Genomic DNA, 19389 nt, shown 5'->3' with positions numbered 1-19389 from the left:
GACCGTATCAAATGCCTTACTAAAGTCTAGGTATACCACATCCACCGCTTCTCCCTTATCCACAAGGCTCGTTATCCTATCAAAGAAAGCTATCAGATTGGTTTGACACGATTTGTTCTGACTATCCTACTGGCTCTTCTCTGCATCTGTTCCAGTTTAAATTCATCCCTTCTTAAAAATGGGAGACCAGAATGAGCTTCTCTGTAGCAAAACCTTTTCTACTCTCATTGAACATGGGAAATTTTCTCTTAAATGAACGAAGAACAGAGAACTGCAGCAGACAATCTGGTCATGGGGGGAGGGGCAAAGAAGAGGCCAAAAGCTAATTAAGAGAAGGAAATAGACATTTCAAAAGAGCGGAATTAACATCAGACCACACAATGGAAAGGAGAAACTAGGTAGGAAAGGAAACAGTAGTTTTAGAGGCAAGAGAAGTTGCAGTTACAAAACACAGATGTGAGGTTAAACAAACAAATGAGAAATGAAACAGCAGTGACTTGGGCATTACATTTATATTTTAACGTGTTGTGTGCTAGATGCTATAGATGGTTTATTAAATGTTTTCCCCTGCAGGGAATAAAGGAGATGATATAGTTCCTCTTTTATATACAGGTTAAAAATGCATCCATCCGGAGCTCAGCAAGGTTAATAAAATCCATATACATCAATCAGAAAGCTCAGACTCATTCTCCCAGACACTCAACCCTCCCTCTTAGAACGAAGCAGAGGAAACACAGGCCTTTCATCATGACCAACTCCAGACTCTGGAGAACCAAAGGGGGAAGTGCCTCCAGAGCTGAGGACCCCTCAGTAAGAATAGCAGGCCCCCTTAAAATGCCTTTATGATATATATCCCTCTGCTTCTCTGGTTCTGAGTTTATTTCTAGGATGCTGATTGCCATTGTACCGTGTACATCAGTGATTACAGAACTTGGAAGGAAGGAGGCTTGTGCTCACTGTGAGGGTTTAGACCCCCTTCTGGGATGCCACCTGATGAACTGGGATTTCACTGAGCCTGCCTGCTCCACTAGCCTGGCCTCCCTCTCCCTGTTTTTCTGAATTAGGCTCTCCGGCCTCGGGCAGTGCACACACACAGGTAGGGACGCACCAGCTGTAGAGTCTCACAGAGACTGCAAACAGCTCTCTATGAGAAGACAGCTAGGAAATAGTCCAGCACTCAAGTGCAGCTTCCCTCTGGAAGGTACACCCAAGATAGTATTGTCTTGCACTGTAGAGAAATGTGTACAATGTAAGCTCATAACTTTGTCTCCTCCCTCAATGTAGAGGAAGAGGTGCACAACTTGCCCTCCCCCCAGTTAGAAATTGCACGAACTGGGTTTGATAATAAACAAAACAAGCTTATTAACTATAAAAGGCAGATTTTAAGGGACAGCAAACAGAACAAAGCAGATTACCAAGCAAATAAAACAAAACATGCATACTAAACTTAAGATCTTAAAGAAACTGGTTTCAGTAAATAATTTCTCACCCTAAATGTTGTTTTAGACAAGTTGCAGAGTTTCTGTAGCTTAGAGTTCCAGTTATTTCTCTCTACTGACTAGTCTCCTGTTTTAGTCTGGACTCAGCCTTTGCCTTTCCCACTGCTCAGTTCCTTTGTCTCTTCCGGTATTTTCAGCAGTCTTTCTTCCTGGGCAGGAAGGCAATGGGAAAGAGTCCTGTTTGCCTTACTCCCCAGCCTTAAAGAAGATTTACATAAGGTGGGAATCTTTTGTTTCCCGGTCTTGACCTCCCCCTCCTTTTAGTTGAAAATTACTAGAAGTTCAAGATGGTGTTTAGTACCAGGTAACAGGACCACCTGACCTAGTGGTGTCACAGCTACGTCCCAGGACGCCTCTCAGGAAGGAGAGAGATTAATATCTTCAAAGTCTTATTGTTTCTTCCTAATGGACTGTCAAGGCTGATGGACTGTTGCCTGGTGGGTGTTTCCCACACATGAGTTAGATTGTGACATATTTAATATTCCTAACTGTAGATACGAAATGATACATGCCTACAAATTGGGTAATCACATTCAGTAAAATATAACCTTTCCGATGATACCTTACAAGACCCATCTTGCATAAAATAGATCTCAGTTATGCCATATCCATATCATAAGCATAAAGAATATGGGCTGTAATGTCACACTCACATCATGATGTGGATCTTCCTTTCTCTAGATGACTTCATGAAGCAGAGCCGGGGGATGCTCCTTCTGTACACCATGAAGAACCCCTCCTTCCCCGAGTACATCTTTAGCAGCGAGAGCGGCATCATGTGCCTCGACATCCACAATGACCATCCCTATCTTCTTGCCGTGGGCTTCTATGATGGCAACGTGGCCATCTACAACCTGAAAAAGTTGCACTCGCAGCCAGGCTACAAGAGCTCTGCCAAGTCAGGGAAGCACACAGACCCCGTGTGGCAGGTGGGTGCCCCAGCAGAGGGTCATTCATTTCCTTTTACCTACAGCGATGTGCAGTTAGATCAAGTTCAAACAGCACGGTGACAAACCTGGGATGGAGGGACGTATGCTTTGGCCCTGTATGCATGGTAATACTAGCTACTGATTGGTAACTTTCGGGGAGCGTAGTAAATCCTGTTGCAATGTACAGGAAGAAAATAATGAGCCGGAATAGGCATCAAAACTTTGATTAAATAATTATTTTTCTTTCACTTTATTTGAGATTAGGGACCGACTTCTCTTATTGGGAGCAGCCAATTTCCGTTGTATATTATCGATGTCACCTGACATCCTGCATGTAAGGCTATTTATCCTGTAAAGGTAAAGGCAAAGGACTGGATTCTGGCAGGCACCAGGAAGTGGGCAGGATGTACAGAATGATTAATCAACAGGAAGTGACAGTTGTATTCTGGCAAGATCAGCCCAGTGACAGCCTGTTGTGCAGTTGACTCTCACTGAGACCAACGATACACTGCATTGGGGCTGAACATAAAGGCTTTTGCTGGGTCATTGATCATGACAAGCAGGCCATGCCCTCTCATTTTAGGCAATGCCCCATAACAATGGTTCAAGTTTTATTGGTGCCAAGATGGGTGCGGTCGTTCCTGTGCTAGAATCTGCTGGCTCTGAGTTTTCTGGCATGAACCAGACAGAATTTAACCCACAGTAACAGTTACATGTTGTTAACAGTTTCCGTTGAATAAAGTCCAAGAAGCGAGGAATCTAATTGCAGGGTATTTCCATGATTTTCCTGTACAGCAAGTGACATTTATGTATTATTATCATGTATTATGTCAGTTAATGCATCATACCGAAAGTTTGGAATTTTAAGGTCACTTAAAAATGTTCCTGCAGCAAATGTCTGTAGTGATCTCTGGACCGGTTTATGTGGTCCCTTTGCCATTGATGCTTGGCCCCGTATTGCACCTACTTCACAGACTGAGTGGGAGAACATTCCTCATCACCATCTCCTTCCTGCTGTAATTGGAACTCCCTGTTACCACAACAGTTGGGCCAAAGTAAAATAATACGCTTCTCAGAATGATTGATAGGATCCCTCCCAATGAAGGTTTTCTATAACTGGCTGAGAGAACTCAGTTGGCAGAGAGCTACAGGAACCAAGCTGGCTCCTGTGGTGGGCCCTGGAGCAGTGGGGAAGAGGCGAGGGAAAAGGCATCTGGGCCCCTGCTGCCTGCTTTGGTCAGAGGAATAACTTTGTTACACCACAGTTTAGTATTTGAAGACTAAAAGTGTGCTCTGAAGGAAGGGTCTGTACAGACTGTTGGGCCTGGACTAACCTCCCTGGGCTGGGGAGACACGCCAGCAGCCTGCTTTCTTGTTACTGTGTTTCCAAAGTGCAAAGGGCCATTTCAGTATGTCCCATGCTGCTGAAGAATGTCTGTATTTTTGGAGTAGGACTTGAGAGGCTGAGTAACTGTATTATAAAAACAAGTGTGGAGCTAGCCTGTTGCACAGCCAAATGGATTATGTACGCACAGGTGCGGGGAGACTCTGAACTGCAGACATGGATCAGTGGCAGTGTTGTTTCCTCGCTGCAGAGAAAGGGAGCCATGAAGTGCCCTTTGATCTGAGTGAAGCACTTGTTGCTTAGTCCTCATTCAGCACAAAGACCTGGTCTACACTACGCGTTTAAATCGATTTAAAGAGCGTTAAATCGATTTAACGCTGTACCCGTCCACACTACAACGCCCTTTATATCGATATAAAGGGCTCTTTAAATCGATTTCTGTACTCCACCCGACGAGAGAGAGCGCAAATCGATATAACATATGGCGTTACGGTAAGTGTGAGGAAATCGACTATTGGCCTCCGGGTACCAGCACACCACTAGCTCTGGACAGCAATCTGAACTCGGGATGCAGCGGCAGGTAAACAGTACAACCCGCGAACTTTTGAATATATTTCTGTTTGCCAGCGTGAGTCTACAGCCAGGTGGCGATGCAGTTCAAATCAAAAAGAGCTCCAGTATGACCGTACGGAGATATGATCTGATCGTGTATTGGGGACACAAATCTGTTGTACAGACTCCGTACGAACACGAACATGCCAAAGCGTTGAAAAAAAATTCAGAATACACAGCGCTGCAATAAGCGTAACGGGACAGAGACTCCTGGACGCTCATGCGATGGAGGGTCTGAGGACTCCAGCACCACCGTCCACAGCAGTCTCTGAAAAGTATCATTCTTTGAACTCCCAATGTCGTAGTCAAACACAGTGTCTGGCGGTTCAGCACAGCTCCAGTTCTTTCCCCCTGCCCCCACATAAAGAAAAGGAAAAAATCATTCTTGACACTTACAATGCCACCCTATATGTTACTGAAGGCTGCGTCAATGCGATTCGCTGCAGTGAGAGCATATCCGCTCCTCTCCTCTCCCCCTCCGTGTAGATGTGCAATAGGATAGAACCGTCCTCATATATCTAACACGTTGACATCGAGGCCAACATTGGTTACCCCAGTAGATAGGACAACGGCTAATAACCAACTTCATCATAGAGCAACGGGGTCATCCTCCTTTCTGTGGAAAGAAAAATTTGTACGCCGGATGTCATAGCAGCCATGCTGGCATCCTCTCTCCAACCGTTTAATGTCCTGCCGACTATCATGCGCGGAGCGCTCCCTTTTTATGTCCAAACACCAGTGTTCTATTCTGCATTCTTATATCAGTACACAAATGGCCAGACAGCCACGTATCCAGGAAGTTGGGAGGAGGAAGCAGGTGGGTGTTGCGCTGCCACCCCTGTGAATACTGTAACGGAGCAGACTGTGCCTGAACACTGTTCCTAGCCTCGCCTTATTAGCGGACTGCTCATTAGAAACCATAAGGAGGGATTGACTCAGTCCAAGTGAGTCAATCACATTTTGCTTTTGTTGTCGCCCCGGCGATTTCAGCAGGGCACATCATGAGACGCCAGTACAAGGAGAGAGATAACCGTCATCTCATTGCCATTTTCTCGGCAGTAGACGTAAGAACGACGTAACAATCTCTGCTACATTGCAAAGCAGTGAATGCTGCTGGTAGCGCGGAGTATCGCCTCTCACCCATTCAGTACACATACGGTCCGGAAAAAACAAGCTAAAGGCTCATGGTTGCACTATGTGCGTCTGCAGGGCAATCAGGAAAATGCGGAAAGGATTGTCAGCTGATGTCCGGATAGAAGAAGACTGACGACATTACCCAAACCACCATGCAATAATGATCAACCCAGAATTCCAAGGCGGGAACTCGGGAACTAGGAGCTACGGAAACTACCACAATGCAACGCTTAGAAATCGACGTTAGCCTCAGAGGACGCGGGACGCACGAACACGATTACTGTGCCTAGTGTGGCCACATGAAATCGAATTTATAATATCAGTTTTATAAAACCGATTTTAGCTAATTCGATATTATCCCGTAGTGTAGACGTGGCCTAAGAGGTACTAGCATTTTGCCAGTGTAATTTAAGGACACTCGTGTTCCCCTGAAAAGCCTTTAGCTAGGTTGGGAACCATTTCTCCATTTGCCCAAATTCCTGCAGTCCTTACCAAGGCATTACTCTTGGCAGGGACTGCAGAATTTGGCCCATGACTTTTAAATAAGCATTAGAAAGGTAATGGGAAATTTTGCCAAAAAATTAAGATGCGCTGTTCTGATCCTCTGCTCTGAGCTGCCTGGCTCTTTCTTTTTGGAACAATGCACGTATTTTAGTAATAGAAGGAGAAGTAGAAAGTGAATGTTCTTTGGAGTAGAATAGAAAGTCTGACAGTTCTCTCATTTTTATCGCTTAGTCTTCAGGGAATTAGTATTATCATAGGAATCACAAGCATTTTCATAAAACAACGCCAGTGTTAACATCACATTATTACCTGCAAAAAGCTATGGCTAAAATTTTCTGTCTCCATTGCTTAAGATGACGAAATAGAGACTTGCTCTCTTAACATCAGGTCCCTACGTTTCTAGCGTGTACAGCAATGGCTTCCTTTATATTGAGAAAGACTCTTCCATGTATTGCGCTCTAGCTACTCCAATATAAATTAGAAAGTTCTGGTTTATGGCAATGCAATGTTCAGGTTACACGTTCAGTCGCTAAGGCCAATAACATATTAGGCCACTGATTTATCACCATAAACAGGGACAGAAAACACATATACCTGTAGACATATAGAGTACCTATGTAGTGCAGCCAAATTAACCTAGCTGTTGGAACTTTAGCTCTTAGACATCCTCCTGACTCACTGAGATTCTAACTTTGCAATGTTACAGTAACTTCTGCTATCCTAAGACAAAAGGCAAAAATCGTCCATTCACAGGAGATTAATATAGTTCTTTGCCTTCAATTTGCTAGTCTCTTCATTAAAAAGGGAGAGAAGAAGATTGCCTATGTTTGATAATGGTATTTAATGTTAATTAGACCTTGAGGCTCACATCTTATGTGAGGTGAATGGGTTGGGTGGGGGAGGGAAAAAGCCACTAATTACCCACCTTTACTGGTGTTATTGTTTGGCTTGAGAGCGTATGCTGGAGTCGTGACTGGAGGGCAGATGCCTAAAGAGAAAATGCATCTTGGAGCAGGATTAGCGGAAAAACTCATTTAAATGGAAATAATAATCCAAAAGGTCAACACCCTAATTTCTGTCCGGTCCAGGGCTAGTTCCAGGGGGCTTGTCTTGACTTAAGCTCTCTAAGGAGCATGCATCCACCTTTCTCAAGCCAGGGGTTAAGTGCCACAGTCTGGTCCCTAAATGCAAAATCTGTGATGCAAAAGAGGCACAGATTCTATAGGCTGAGCTAACCATCTCTGCAGGTGTCCTCTGAGCAGCCTCCCCAGGCCTTACTGTCGCCTCACCAAGAGGATGTTCTCCTTGGCAAGGACTCTCTCTCCTCGGCAAGTTTCAGACTTCAGCTGTTTTTTCTTTGGCCCTGGCTTTTTAAAAAGATGATGACTAGAATTTTTTACAGTGGGTAAAAAGTGTGTTTTTGTCACTCTCCCATCCCTGCAAAGCAGCTGAAGGGACTTTGTTCAAACCTTCCCGAATAAGTCACCTTGAGGCACACATCACTCATGGACATGTTCAGCTCAAAAGGTTTCGAAAGTTTGGAGTTTTGAGCATATGAAAGAGGCGTTGATGATAGAAGCTGTTTGCAGCTGCAAAGTGTATTTCTACTGTGCAAAATGGCTGGTAATACAGTTTCATACTCAGCAGAGCTGCCACCTGTGTATGGCTTTAATCACACATTAGCATCCGAACCAAGGTTTTAGTACTACTCCTTGTAACAATGCAGAGCCCATGCTGTTGTGGGAGCTGGACTCTGACACTGCTTTGCTCATCAACACAATTTTTAACCAAGTTCCAGTTGCCGAATGTTGACCCCACGCGGCAGAAAGGTGAACGCTTCAATCAACTGCGTTTATAGTATGTCTCAGTGGGGGCTCACTAGGTCGACAGAACACAGCTTAATTTTTGGACCCAATTTGAGTTTCCAGAGCTGCCAGTTAGAAAAACCACTTTTCTACTTCACATATTAGATCTGATGAGGGCTCAATGAGGCAGCCTAACCGCAGGAGCCCAGACACTCTTCAGGGGAAAGATATGTACTTTAATAGGGAAATGGCCTTACTCTGAGGTGTAGGAGCTTGTGCAGTAATGTCTCCATAGGAACTGTGGAAGCCCCATCTTTTAGGACTCTGAAATAAAATACACTTAAGATTCTTATAGGGAAAAGTTCAGATGCTCAGTGATATTTAGGCATCAACTCTCTTTGAAATCAATAGGAAGTAGGTGCCTAAATACCTTTGACGTTCTGGGCCAAAGTTCCTACAGTGACAAAGACGACGAGATCTTTTGCATCTCTAATATCTATGCTCTGGCTAGGTTCTTGATGATTCTATAATGAATCTTGTGTCTCACCAAGCCATTCTCAGTCCCATTTAAAAAGATGTAAAAGCAGCAGAGAATCCTGTGGTACCTTATAGACTAACAGACGTTTTGGAGCGTGAGCTTTCGTGGGTGAATAATTTCCACTACCTGCGTCTGACGAAGTGAGTATTCACCCACGAAAGCTCACGCTCCAAAACGTCTGTTAGTCTATAAGGTGCCACAGGATTCTCTGCTGCTTTTACAGATCCAGACTAACACGGCTACCCCTCTGATACTTTAAAAAGATGTTCACTCTTATTTCTCTGATGTCAATAAATTGGTTCAGTTACAAAACAGGATCACAATCAGCATGTACCATTGTCCCCCTTTCCTCTCCCCCGCCTCCCATTGAGCACAGCTGCACAATAACAGCTTTCCTTAGTGCCAGTTGTATTAACTATGCTTAAGAGAAGGATAGGTGCTTCATCAATAACCCACTGTCACACCAAGTAACCGTTACCCTTCTGATGACTGGCAATTTCCTTCTAAATCTGTCACATTAAAAGCCAGTCAGACAAATGGCCTCTGTGGCTGGTTTCTGTTTATGAGATAGGATCCGAAGCAGCAGAGCAGTTTGCTCCTTCAGCTTCAGGCTAATGAGGAGTTTGGTGGGAAAACAGAAGGGAAGAAGGAAAGGTTAGAAGGTTGGCAGCAAGGTGAATAGATAAAGATTAGCATTCTGGGAATGGTCTCAGCTCTCTCTATGCACGCTTGCAGTTAATAGAGCTGTTTGTAGGGTCTCCCTGGTTACTTTGCAGACACATCAAGCCACAGTAACCTTTGTATATATTTAACTGCCACCCCCAAAGCTTAGTAAAAACAATGAGGAGTCCTTGTGGCACCTTAGAGACTAACAAATGTATTTGGGCATAAACTTTCGTGGGCTAGAAACTACTTCATCAGATGCATGGAGTGAAAAATACAGTAGGCAGGTATAAATATACAGCGCATGAAAAGATGGGAGTTGCCTTGCCAGGTGGGGGTCAGTGCTAATGAGGCCAATTAAATCAGGGTGGATGTGGCCCATTGCCAACTATTGACAGGAAGGTGAGTTACTTAGCTTAGTGTTACTAGGGGGTCTTTACCACAGAGGGCGAGACCTTGTGCAGACAGTAATTTGGAGAGGAGGGGAGAGTCTGAGAGATCTGAAATCAGTAAAGCCGGAAAACAGTGAGGTGGGGTTCAAGCAGACAGGACTTCTTGGGTGGGCTTTAAAGCTGGCAGATAGGTGGATGTAAACAGGTGGGATGACAGAGCAGAGCCAGCAGCAGGCGGTAAGGACTGTGGAGCAGGAGAGACTCTACATAAACAAATCAGAGTAAGATAAGTAAAAAGGACATCAGATAAGGATTCATCTCAGAGCCTCCACTAGGAGCCCTGCTTTGCCCTGTGTCTCTCTCCAGGAGCTTTTCTTACAGCTATAGCCTTGAACACCCAGTCAAGGGAGGGGGAAGAGAAGCTGAAGTTAACCTCTTGTGTACTGGGGACTAGATAGTGCCCCTGTAACCTGTCACAGACATTTTGCTTAACTCAGTCTGGCATGTGCACAAAACTGCTGAAGAATGAGGAGAGCATTCATGGGCTAAAGGAGGATGGTCTTGGAGCTAAGACACTAGACTGGGTGTCAGGAAATCAGTGTTTGAGTCCTGGCTCTCCCATTGACTGGCTGAGTCACTAAAGCCATTCACAGCAGCACTACTCATAACAGTACAGTAAGTGCTACCTCCGGTACTAATCAACTATTCTACTCAGGTTCTTATACTGCCCCATAGAATCTGAGTGCCTTCCAGTAGTGCATTAAGCAACATGACAGAGAGAAGTGTGTACAGGGGAGCGTTTTGGTTTTGAAGGTACACACACACACAGCTGTATGTCTATGTTAGAAAAGGCAGGTCTTGGTGCATAAGGTGGATAGGGTTGGGATGCTCCTCAGAGAGGTGATGCCGCATTCCCTGAGAAAGTTCTGTCTCCCACACAGATGAGCTTTACCTTGTTGTGGAGCGTTCCGCTGGGCCAGAGGAGTCAAGTTGTTGACTGTCCCAGCGCTTTAGTCTATCTTTTAAATAGCCTGAGCCTAGGACATGGAACACTTTGAAGATAAGGACTGAGACTTTGAACTTGATTCGGTGTTCTATGGGAAGCCAGTGTAGAGAACAAAGAACAGGTTTGATGTGTTCATTGGGTTGCTGAGGAGATGTGCTGCAACATCCTGTACCAGGTGGAGTTCCCTAAGCACAGAAGGCTTCATACCCAGGTATCGCATTGTTATAGCCCAGCCAAGAAGTGACAAAGGAGTATGAGGTGGTCATTCACCACGTTGGGATGAAGTGTCCTAGCCAACCAGAGATGACACAAAATGTTGGACATGAATAGATAGAACCTTTCGAGAAAATCTTTGCAGCATTTTGATTTCAAAATTTTCTTCTCTTAAGGAACTTTTGGACCCATTTCACTTTAAAGTTAAATGAGGTAAAGTGCCAGAATTTTTCTCCTAAGTGTCTTTGCTGTTAATGAACAGAATCTCTGATCTTTAGCGCGGATGTTGTATTTTATCAAGGCAGTGTGAGGCCGTAGCTCCTGAAGATTTAGATTTTATACTTGGTACAATAGCTTTTTTTTAAACCACAACTTGGATACACATTCTGTCAGGTCTGAATTTTCTTGTAACCCACCAGAAGCCTTCCTGGAACATCATGTAACATTTATCTGAAAAGGGAGTTCTGCTCTGATGGGTTTTTTCCCCTCTGTACCTGCATACAAATGCTGGGCTTTCTGTCCTTCTTCTGGTCTGGCTGCTGCTAGATCAATAGATTTTTGTTTTGTGCTGCTTTGTCTCCCTCTCCATTCTGACCTAAGACCTAAAGTACAGATAATTACCAGATTGTGGCTCTTTCAGACTTGCGTTTCTTTATTAATGTCCATGTTCTAGGTGTAAGCTTTCCCCCTTCACTTAGTAGTGGTAGTAACATTATTTCTTGAGGCTGTGATTTGCAAAGCCCCTTCAGGGATTGAGATGCTGGAAAATCTCAGCCTGAAAGTTCAAGGTAACAGGGGAAGAGGCGACTCGTTCATTTGATTATAAGGAAGGATGTTTGGAATCCTGAATTCAGGACTGCTCCTATCTAAACCTCTGGAAGTGGATATAGGGGGTCAGATTCTAGGAGCTTGCATAGAGATTCTCCTGAGTCTTGCTGGCAGTCAGACCAGGTGAGTCTTAAAAACACCAACCTAGGATGCAAAAAAGTTTTTGTGTTTCTCTGAGAGAGAGAAGTCGAGGCAGGGACAGAGGAATCCTGCAGGGAACACAGCTAAGTGCAAGCTTTGGCAGAAACTATGTAAAATTAACAATAAAAGAACCCTCAGGCAGGGGTTACATTTGAACTTTACCCAGAGTGCACAGGTGTGTGTATTACCAATAAGATGGGAGTGCGACCTGCATGCAGTGTTTTCTAGATACAGTAACAAAACAGAACTGGCTGGGCCTGATCCTCAACTGGTGTAAGCCTCCACACAGTCTGTGGATGCTAGTTGAGCTACACCCCACAACCTCTCTCTAACCTCAGGACAACCTTTGCCAGGCCAGAATCCTGTGAGATGCTGAGCAGCCTCCACTCAGTGCTGGGCAGGAGGCACAACTCGGCACCTGGCAGGCCAACCACCTGACTCCCCCACTGGTGATGCAAATAGGTAGGGCTCTGCTACGGTGGAGGCTTTGTGTCAAACACCATTAAAGACCCTGCCTCTGATTTCCATAGCACCAGCCATCCCCAGGATTTGGATGCAAGCCTTCTAGCTGTGCGCCGTTTGCAGTCCCTACACACAGAGGATGAAACTTAATATTTGGCCTGTAAATTGGAACTCTTGTTCATTGAGCAGAGTCAGAATTGGGCGTGTGAGCCAGGAATTGCAGCTGGTTAAATACATAAGAGCAGTGCTGGCTTCTGTTGTACGAGATGTTAGCTGCATATCATATCTAGGGTGCCATAAGTACCCCTGTCATAAACAGATAGCTAAGGGTTAATGTTTCTTTCACCTGTAAAGGGTTAACAAAGGGAACCAAACACCTGACCAGAGGACCAGTCAGGAAACCGGATTTTTAAAAGCTCAGGGAGGGAATGTTGGGTCCGTTTCTTTTGTCTGTCTCATTGGTATGGAGGGATCTTTCTATCTCTTCAAGTTCTAATCATTCTGTTTCCCAGTCGTATAGTACAGGTATGTAAGACATAGGTTTATTGTATTTTTTTGTATACATTTGTTTGTAGTTGCTGATTTTTAAATTGCTATTTTTTTTTTGATAAGGTTGTTTATCATTTTTTGAGCAATGACCCGTGTATCTTATCAACCTGATACGGAGGACATATGGTTTATGTGTTTTTTCATTTTCCTTTCTTATATTAAGCTTTCTTTTTAGACCTGTTTGAGTTTTTCTCTGTGATAGGCTAAGGAACGTGGGAAGGGATACTCTTTTGTGTTGATTTACGGAGAGGTGAATCTGTGCACTCAGGGGAAAGAGGACGGGGGAAGGTACAATTGCCTCTTCTGTTTTGTAATTCAAGAAGGTTTAAGTAACAGTAATTTCCAGGATAACCCCGGAGGGGAACCCTGGGGAGGAGGTAAAGAGGACAAGGGCAGAGGGGTTATTTCCCTTGTGGGTAGATCAGGGCCTTCTGAGTCTTGGCGTCCCGCAAGATGAAATGTTTTGGGGCCAGCCAGGAGGGAGCCCAAGCCCTGAATCCTTGTGGCTTGGGTTGGCGAGCGATATCAGATCTAAGCTGGTAATTAAGCTTAGAGGGTTCATGCTAGCTTCTCAGTTTATGAACGCTAAGGTTCAAATCTGAGTAGGAAGCTACGACAACCCCAACCACTGATAAGGACAGATAAATGAGAACCTAGTTTCCGGTTTCCTTGCTGTTCCTGCTCCGTGGCTATAAGCCAAGCCACTACAATAGGAAGTGCTGTGTGCTAGGAGGGGATAAGCAAATAGGCTCTTAGTAATATACTGTGTGAACTCACAAACCAGAACAGCCAAATTCCAGCAGGAAGAAAAACTGAAAGAGGGGTCTGCCTTGTCTCGCTCTGTTTATAGCTGAGCCACTGCTTCCCTTAGATAAATCTCAGTTTCACAAGCTCAGTGGTCCCTCTTCATTCTTAGCTCCTGCTCCTTTTCTGCTCCTCCACAGGTGGTACCTCAGGTTATCAAAGCAGCATGCTGAAAATCTCTCCCTCCTGGTTCTAGGGTTGCCAACTTTCTAATCACACCACACTGAACACCCATGCCCATGCTCCGCCCCTTCTCAGAGGCCCTGCCCATGCCCATCCCTTCTCTGAGGCCCCATCCCCCCCGCTTGTTCCATTCCCCCCTCCTTCCACTTTCACCAGGCTAGGGGAGGGGCTATGGACTCTGAGCTGGAGGTGCAGACTCTGGGGTGGGGCTGGGGATGAGGGGTTTGGGATGTAGGAGGGGGTTCTGGGCTGGTCCAAGGGGTTGGGGTGCAGATGTGTGTGTGCGGGGTCGCAGTGGCGATTATTGTGGGCAGCCCTACATGCCCACTGTACCAATTCACCACTCTCTCCAAAGGCCAGGTGCTCTCATGTCCCCTTACCAAACCCATGAGCCACCCTGGCCCTCTTTATCTGGGATGTTTATTAAAAGGAAAGCCATGGATGCGAAGGACATCTGTTGAGGACAAGATATTTGAGTGAGTTCCTAAACATACTGTAGATAGCATTGGACCTTTGGAGCTCAAAGGGGTGTATCAAACCTGCCAGACAGATGAAGAAAGCACACCTGACTGAGAAGTAATGGGACCTTTGGATGTTTGTACATTCATCAAGAAGCAGAGAGGAAAGGTAAGTAAATTCTGGAGTCTAAAGCTTTTTCTCCCTAAAGCAGACTGTATAAACAGACATTTAAATACCATTGGTTCACATAGTGGAAGAGGCATTCACAGCAGACAGCCTCTATTGAATGGTTACTGAGGTGGGGAATGTTTACTTTATAAATGCGATGAGTGGATCCATTCTGCCATGTCTCATAATTTTACAGTAACCCATCAGTGTATGCTTCGATAACCGACGGCAGCACATCCGAGAATTCTGCTCTGCCAATCTGTTCTCTCATCTGCGGATTAATGTCATAGATGAAAACGTTTGCATTTAAAAGGGTATCTAGACTTTCATTGTAGGAATATTTTTCTATTGCATATGTTTTTGGAGTTTTTATGTAAATCAGATTAATTATTTATATATGCATTGCTCCATCAGTCTCCATTCAGAGTCGTAAGACATATTTACTGTACAAAGAAGACAACTGAAATCTGATCTAATGAGTGAACAAAGCAGTCACGATGTGGTAAAACATGATGTGAGGCAATTCATGCTAGGTGAAACCAAATTTTAAATTGGATAAAACATCAATTTCTGAAGCTAGGAAACTATTTATTTTCTGAGGCCCAAAGCTGGGGACAAAGAATGAGGTAGCTTAAAAATATTAGACTTCCATTAGGGACCTGAGAATAAATTCAAGTTAGTTTTATTTGCAGAGGTTTCATGGCCAATACCTGCTTATGGCAACACTGGCCATTATATTTCTTCTGCTTCTGTTCGTACTTCCTGTACCGTGACCTGACAGGGTTTCTACCTCCAAAACCACATGTAGTAGTGGGGATGATACTCTGAGTAATGATGTGACCCCAGCCATGTTCCTGTGACTTAATGAGATATTGTGACCTAATGTTGTGGGATTTGAAATCTTTGATTAACTATCACAGCCATTTAAAGTCCTTCCTTAGCTTCAGAGTCAAAATGAGCCAACTGGTTTCATCACAGCCTTTTCCTTTATCCCAAACCCACTGTGTAACATATGTCTCATAGAGAGGGATGTCCCTCATTTTAGTCCCAAACTTAACCTAAATTTGGTACCCCCTAACTTCTCCTGCTGAAAATTATTTACAGCAGAAATAAAGACTTATGAGGCTGAGCATACAGAGAAGAGTTATTGATATCATAGGAAGGAATTGCACAGCATTTTAGATTTCCTGCATGAATAATCTTTGTTTTCCTCAGTGTGTGTCTGTCACACATTGTCTCACATTTAGGGCCCTGGCAGGTCAAGAGGCATGCCACACACACACAGGTCAAGAGGCATGCCACACACAGTTTGTCATGATTGCAAGATTCTGCAAGAGGGGTTCATGCCTGTAATAACAGGTGTTCTCCTCAGAGATTGAGAGGCATTGGCAGAACTGTGGAGGGGAGGTATCACAGTGGCTGCCTGCAAAGGATTGAAGTCAGACATACCAGGGAAAAATGTGGCCAATTATATTTTAATGAAGCTAGCGGCAAACATCCTTACATTTAACAAATGCTAAACTTGCTCACCATTTCTTGTAAAGGGACACTGTCCGGATGATAGGAATTTTCATACTCATTCAGACAAGTGGTCCACCTCGTCTGGTATCCTGTCTCCAGAAGTAACCGGTAGCAGCTTCTTCAGAGGAAGGTGCTAGTATCCTTCTAATAGATTAGAGAATAATCTGTTTATAGGGGAAGTGACTTGCTAACCTTGATGAGGATGAAGGTTTATACCCTTTATTTTTCTTTTATCCCATCAAGTGTAACTTTATGTATTGTCATTATCTGTGTAAATATTCCATCCTTTTGGAATTCTGGTAAGTTCTTGCCTCAACTGCAGCTTGTGGCAATGAGTTCACAGACTATTTATGCATTGCACAAAAATAGATTAAAGAGCACATTAAAAGGAAAAAACAAACACGTTTCCTTGCTTGTTACCAATAACATCTTACTCAGTAATGCTGAATAATTTTAAAAATCTCATTACTCTTGCGCATTAATTTTATTTGTTACTCTAAACTTGGCATTTCTTTGAGCTGCCTGTTCAGTTTTGGTTTTGTTTACAGACAGGTTTTAGGCAATTTCATTCTCAAGTTCTCACGAACTGTCTGGGTTGAAAACAAAGGAAAGTTTTAAAAGATATAAAAATGAACCACAAAATCCTTTTAAAGGGTGAAAGATTTGGAAACGTCACAGTACAAATTTCTCCATTTCTTCTTTCTGCCCCAAACTAGACATTGTTTCTATTATGAATTACTGTAAAAATACTTGTGTCCATTTACATAAATAAGGAGAAAAGCAATAAATCCTTGATGAAATTTGTGCTAAATGGATGTGTTTTTTACAGCGCCTGGCACAGTGAGGGGCTGGTGCACAACTGGGGGCTCCCAGGTGCTACCATAATGCAAATTATAGTGATTTTTATCTTGGGAGGCAAATTTTTTTGTATTTGGTAGCAAAAAATTGTGCAAACACTTTAGATGTGGTTCTTCCTTGTTACCTATGTTGTAAGTGAACCTTTGTGTATATTATCATGCTGCCAAAATACTGGATCATTATCACATGCTTATATAAGGAATTAAGTTCTCAGCACATACCTTGACACCTTGTGTGCTAGTAAAATGATTGCCATGACACAGCCAGCATGGATGCGGCTAATGAAAGGAAGTTTATCTCATGTTCCCAAACCCCCGGTAAGAGGGGACAGACAGGCAATTCTGTTCGAGTATCATGAAGGCTGTAAATGAAATTGGCAAAAGTTTATGGGATTCTGGGAGCAGCAACACCTCCTCCCCCTGCCAAAAACAGTGAAGGTGTTGGAGGGATTTAGTTATGAAGGAAAATTAAAAGAGCTAAGTGCCTAATTCTGCTTTCTAAAATTCAGTGGGAGGTGCTGGTGCTCATCTGAAGACAGAATTTGCCCCTCCATGTGCAGACTTCAGTCCAAGAGTATTCAAAGTGTGCAAATACCAGGGCCGGTGCAATGTTGTATAGGTTGGGGCAAGGGGTTACAGCTTGGAATAATGGAAGGAAATTGATCGGCTGGTCAGCTCCAGATTGGAGCATGTACTGTGCACACATGGCTAGGACTGCATCTGGAGACTCGGTGAAACTTCAGCTAGTGTGTAATGTGGCTGCTCACTTGCTCAGGCTATGGCTACACTTAAGACACTACAGCAGCAGTGCAGCTGCGCCGCTGGAGCACTTCGTTGTAGATACTCACTACAGTATGGGAGGGGTTTTCCTGTCACTATAGTTAATCCACCTCCCCGAGAGGCAGTAGTTAGATTGATGGAAGAATTCTTCCGTTGAACTAGCACTGCCTATATTGGGAGCTAGGGCATGGCTACACTTGCAGATGTAGAGTGCTGTGAGGTAAACCCACCTTTGGAGAGCGCAGTAGGAAAGCGCTGCAGTCTGTCCACACTGACGGCTGCCAGCGCACTGGTGTGGCCACATTTGCGGCACTTGCAGCGACATTGGGAGTGGTGCATTATGGGCAGTGATCCCAGTATGCAAGTGGGTGCAATGTGCTTTTCAAATGGAGGTGGGGGTGGAGCGTGACAGGGAGTGTGTTGTGTGTATGTGGGGGGGACAGTGGGTTTTTGGGGGTTGAGAGCATGTCAGCATGCTGTCTTGTAAGTTCAGACAGAAGCAGATCTCCCGCTCCCCAGCACCTCTCTCTCTCACACAGCATTCCGCACTAATGGCTTGCATGCCAGCTGTCAGAAATGGAGCTTTGAAAGGGCATTTCCACATTCCTACAGGAGTTCAAAACAATGACAGGAGTGGCCACCTGATTTAAGGGGATTATCGGACGTTTTCAGAGGCTGATCAGAGCTCAGTAATGCAACACCTCATTCACAATGATTCCCGTGCGTTGTAGCCAAGGCACAGCAAACATTATTCCTCTTGCCAAGGTGGAGTACCAGCAGTGCTGTAGCCGTGGAGTCAGAGCGCTCTACGTGCCTTACCAGTGTGGACGGGGAGTGAGCTATGGTGCCCGGGGCTCCTTTATTGCGCTGTAACTCGCAAGTGTAGCTGAGCCCTTAGGGTAGCTTAACTACGTTAAGCCAGTGTAGCTGGATAGACCTAACTTTTCAGTGTAGACCAGCTTGTCTACACAGAGACACTGATAAAAGTCAATCTGAATTAACTAAAGCTGTGAATTTAAAGTGGATACATTCAACTCCTATGTGGGTGCTTGTGATGGTATTCTAGCCCCACTCTGAACCTTAGAGTCCAAAAAAATGGGGTACCAACATGAATTCTTCTAAGCTTAATTACCAGCTTAGAGCTGATGGCTGCCACCACCCAAAAGTATAGTGTTTTGGGGCACTCTGGTCCCCCCAAAAACCTTCTCTGGGGACCCCAAGACCCAAATTCCTTGAGTCTCACAGCAAAGGGGAATAAACCATTTCCCTTCCCCCTCCTTTCTTCCTCCCTGGATCTTTCCCGCCCTGGGTACACTAGGAGATCACCTTGATTCAAACTCCTTGAATCACAACACAGAGAGGAATGTCCCTCCCCTGCCTCCTTTTCTTTTTCTCTTCTCCCACCAATTCCCTGGTGGGTACAGACTCCGTTTCTTAGAGCCTTACCAAGGGGAAAAAATCAATCAGGTCTTTAAAAAAGAAGGCTTTTAATAAAAGAAAGAAAAAATAAGAATTCTCTGTAAATTCAAGATGGAATATTACAGGGTCTTTCAGGCATATAGACATAGAGGAAAACCTCTCCCCCAGCAAATAAAATTAAAATACTTTCGCAAACTAACACATCCAAATAAGAAATTCAAAAAGACTAACCCCATTTTATCAATATCACTATTTCAAAATTATAATTAGAGAGCTGTAGTAGATACGTCTGGTCACTTCAGAACCCAGAGAGACCACAGACAAAGAAAAGAACACACAAACAAAGACTTCCCTCCACCGAGATTTGAAAGTATCTTGTTTCCTGATTGGTCCTCTGGTCAGGTGTTCCAGGTTCACTGTTTGTTAACCCCTTACAGGTAAAAGAAACATTAACCCTTAACTCTCTGTTTTTGACAGTGCTCTTTTTCAGAATTAAAGTGGCCTTAATTTGGTTTAACTAAACCACTTGAAAAATTAATTCAGGTTAACTTTTCTGAGTAGCCCCATGTAGACAAGTC

At 44.2% G+C, this 19389-nt stretch overlaps 1 protein-coding gene across 1 annotated transcript in view; it reads left to right on the top strand.

The window, feature by feature from the left end:
* DNAI1 (dynein axonemal intermediate chain 1) overlaps positions 1–19389 on the top strand; it is a 291024-nt gene that overhangs the window by 86272 nt on the left and 185363 nt on the right. Inside the window, exon 13 of the mRNA XM_075067475.1 lies at positions 2181–2428. Within this exon, the coding sequence (XP_074923576.1) occupies positions 2181–2428 (248 nt within the window). The remainder of the gene's footprint in view (positions 1–2180; positions 2429–19389) is intronic.

Source organism: Chelonoidis abingdonii, chromosome 6 (assembly GCF_003597395.2).
Source record: "Chelonoidis abingdonii isolate Lonesome George chromosome 6, CheloAbing_2.0, whole genome shotgun sequence".
In the NCBI taxonomy this organism is placed as follows: Eukaryota; Metazoa; Chordata; order Testudines; family Testudinidae; genus Chelonoidis; species Chelonoidis abingdonii.
This window is presented reverse-complemented; position numbering and strand designations above follow the sequence as displayed.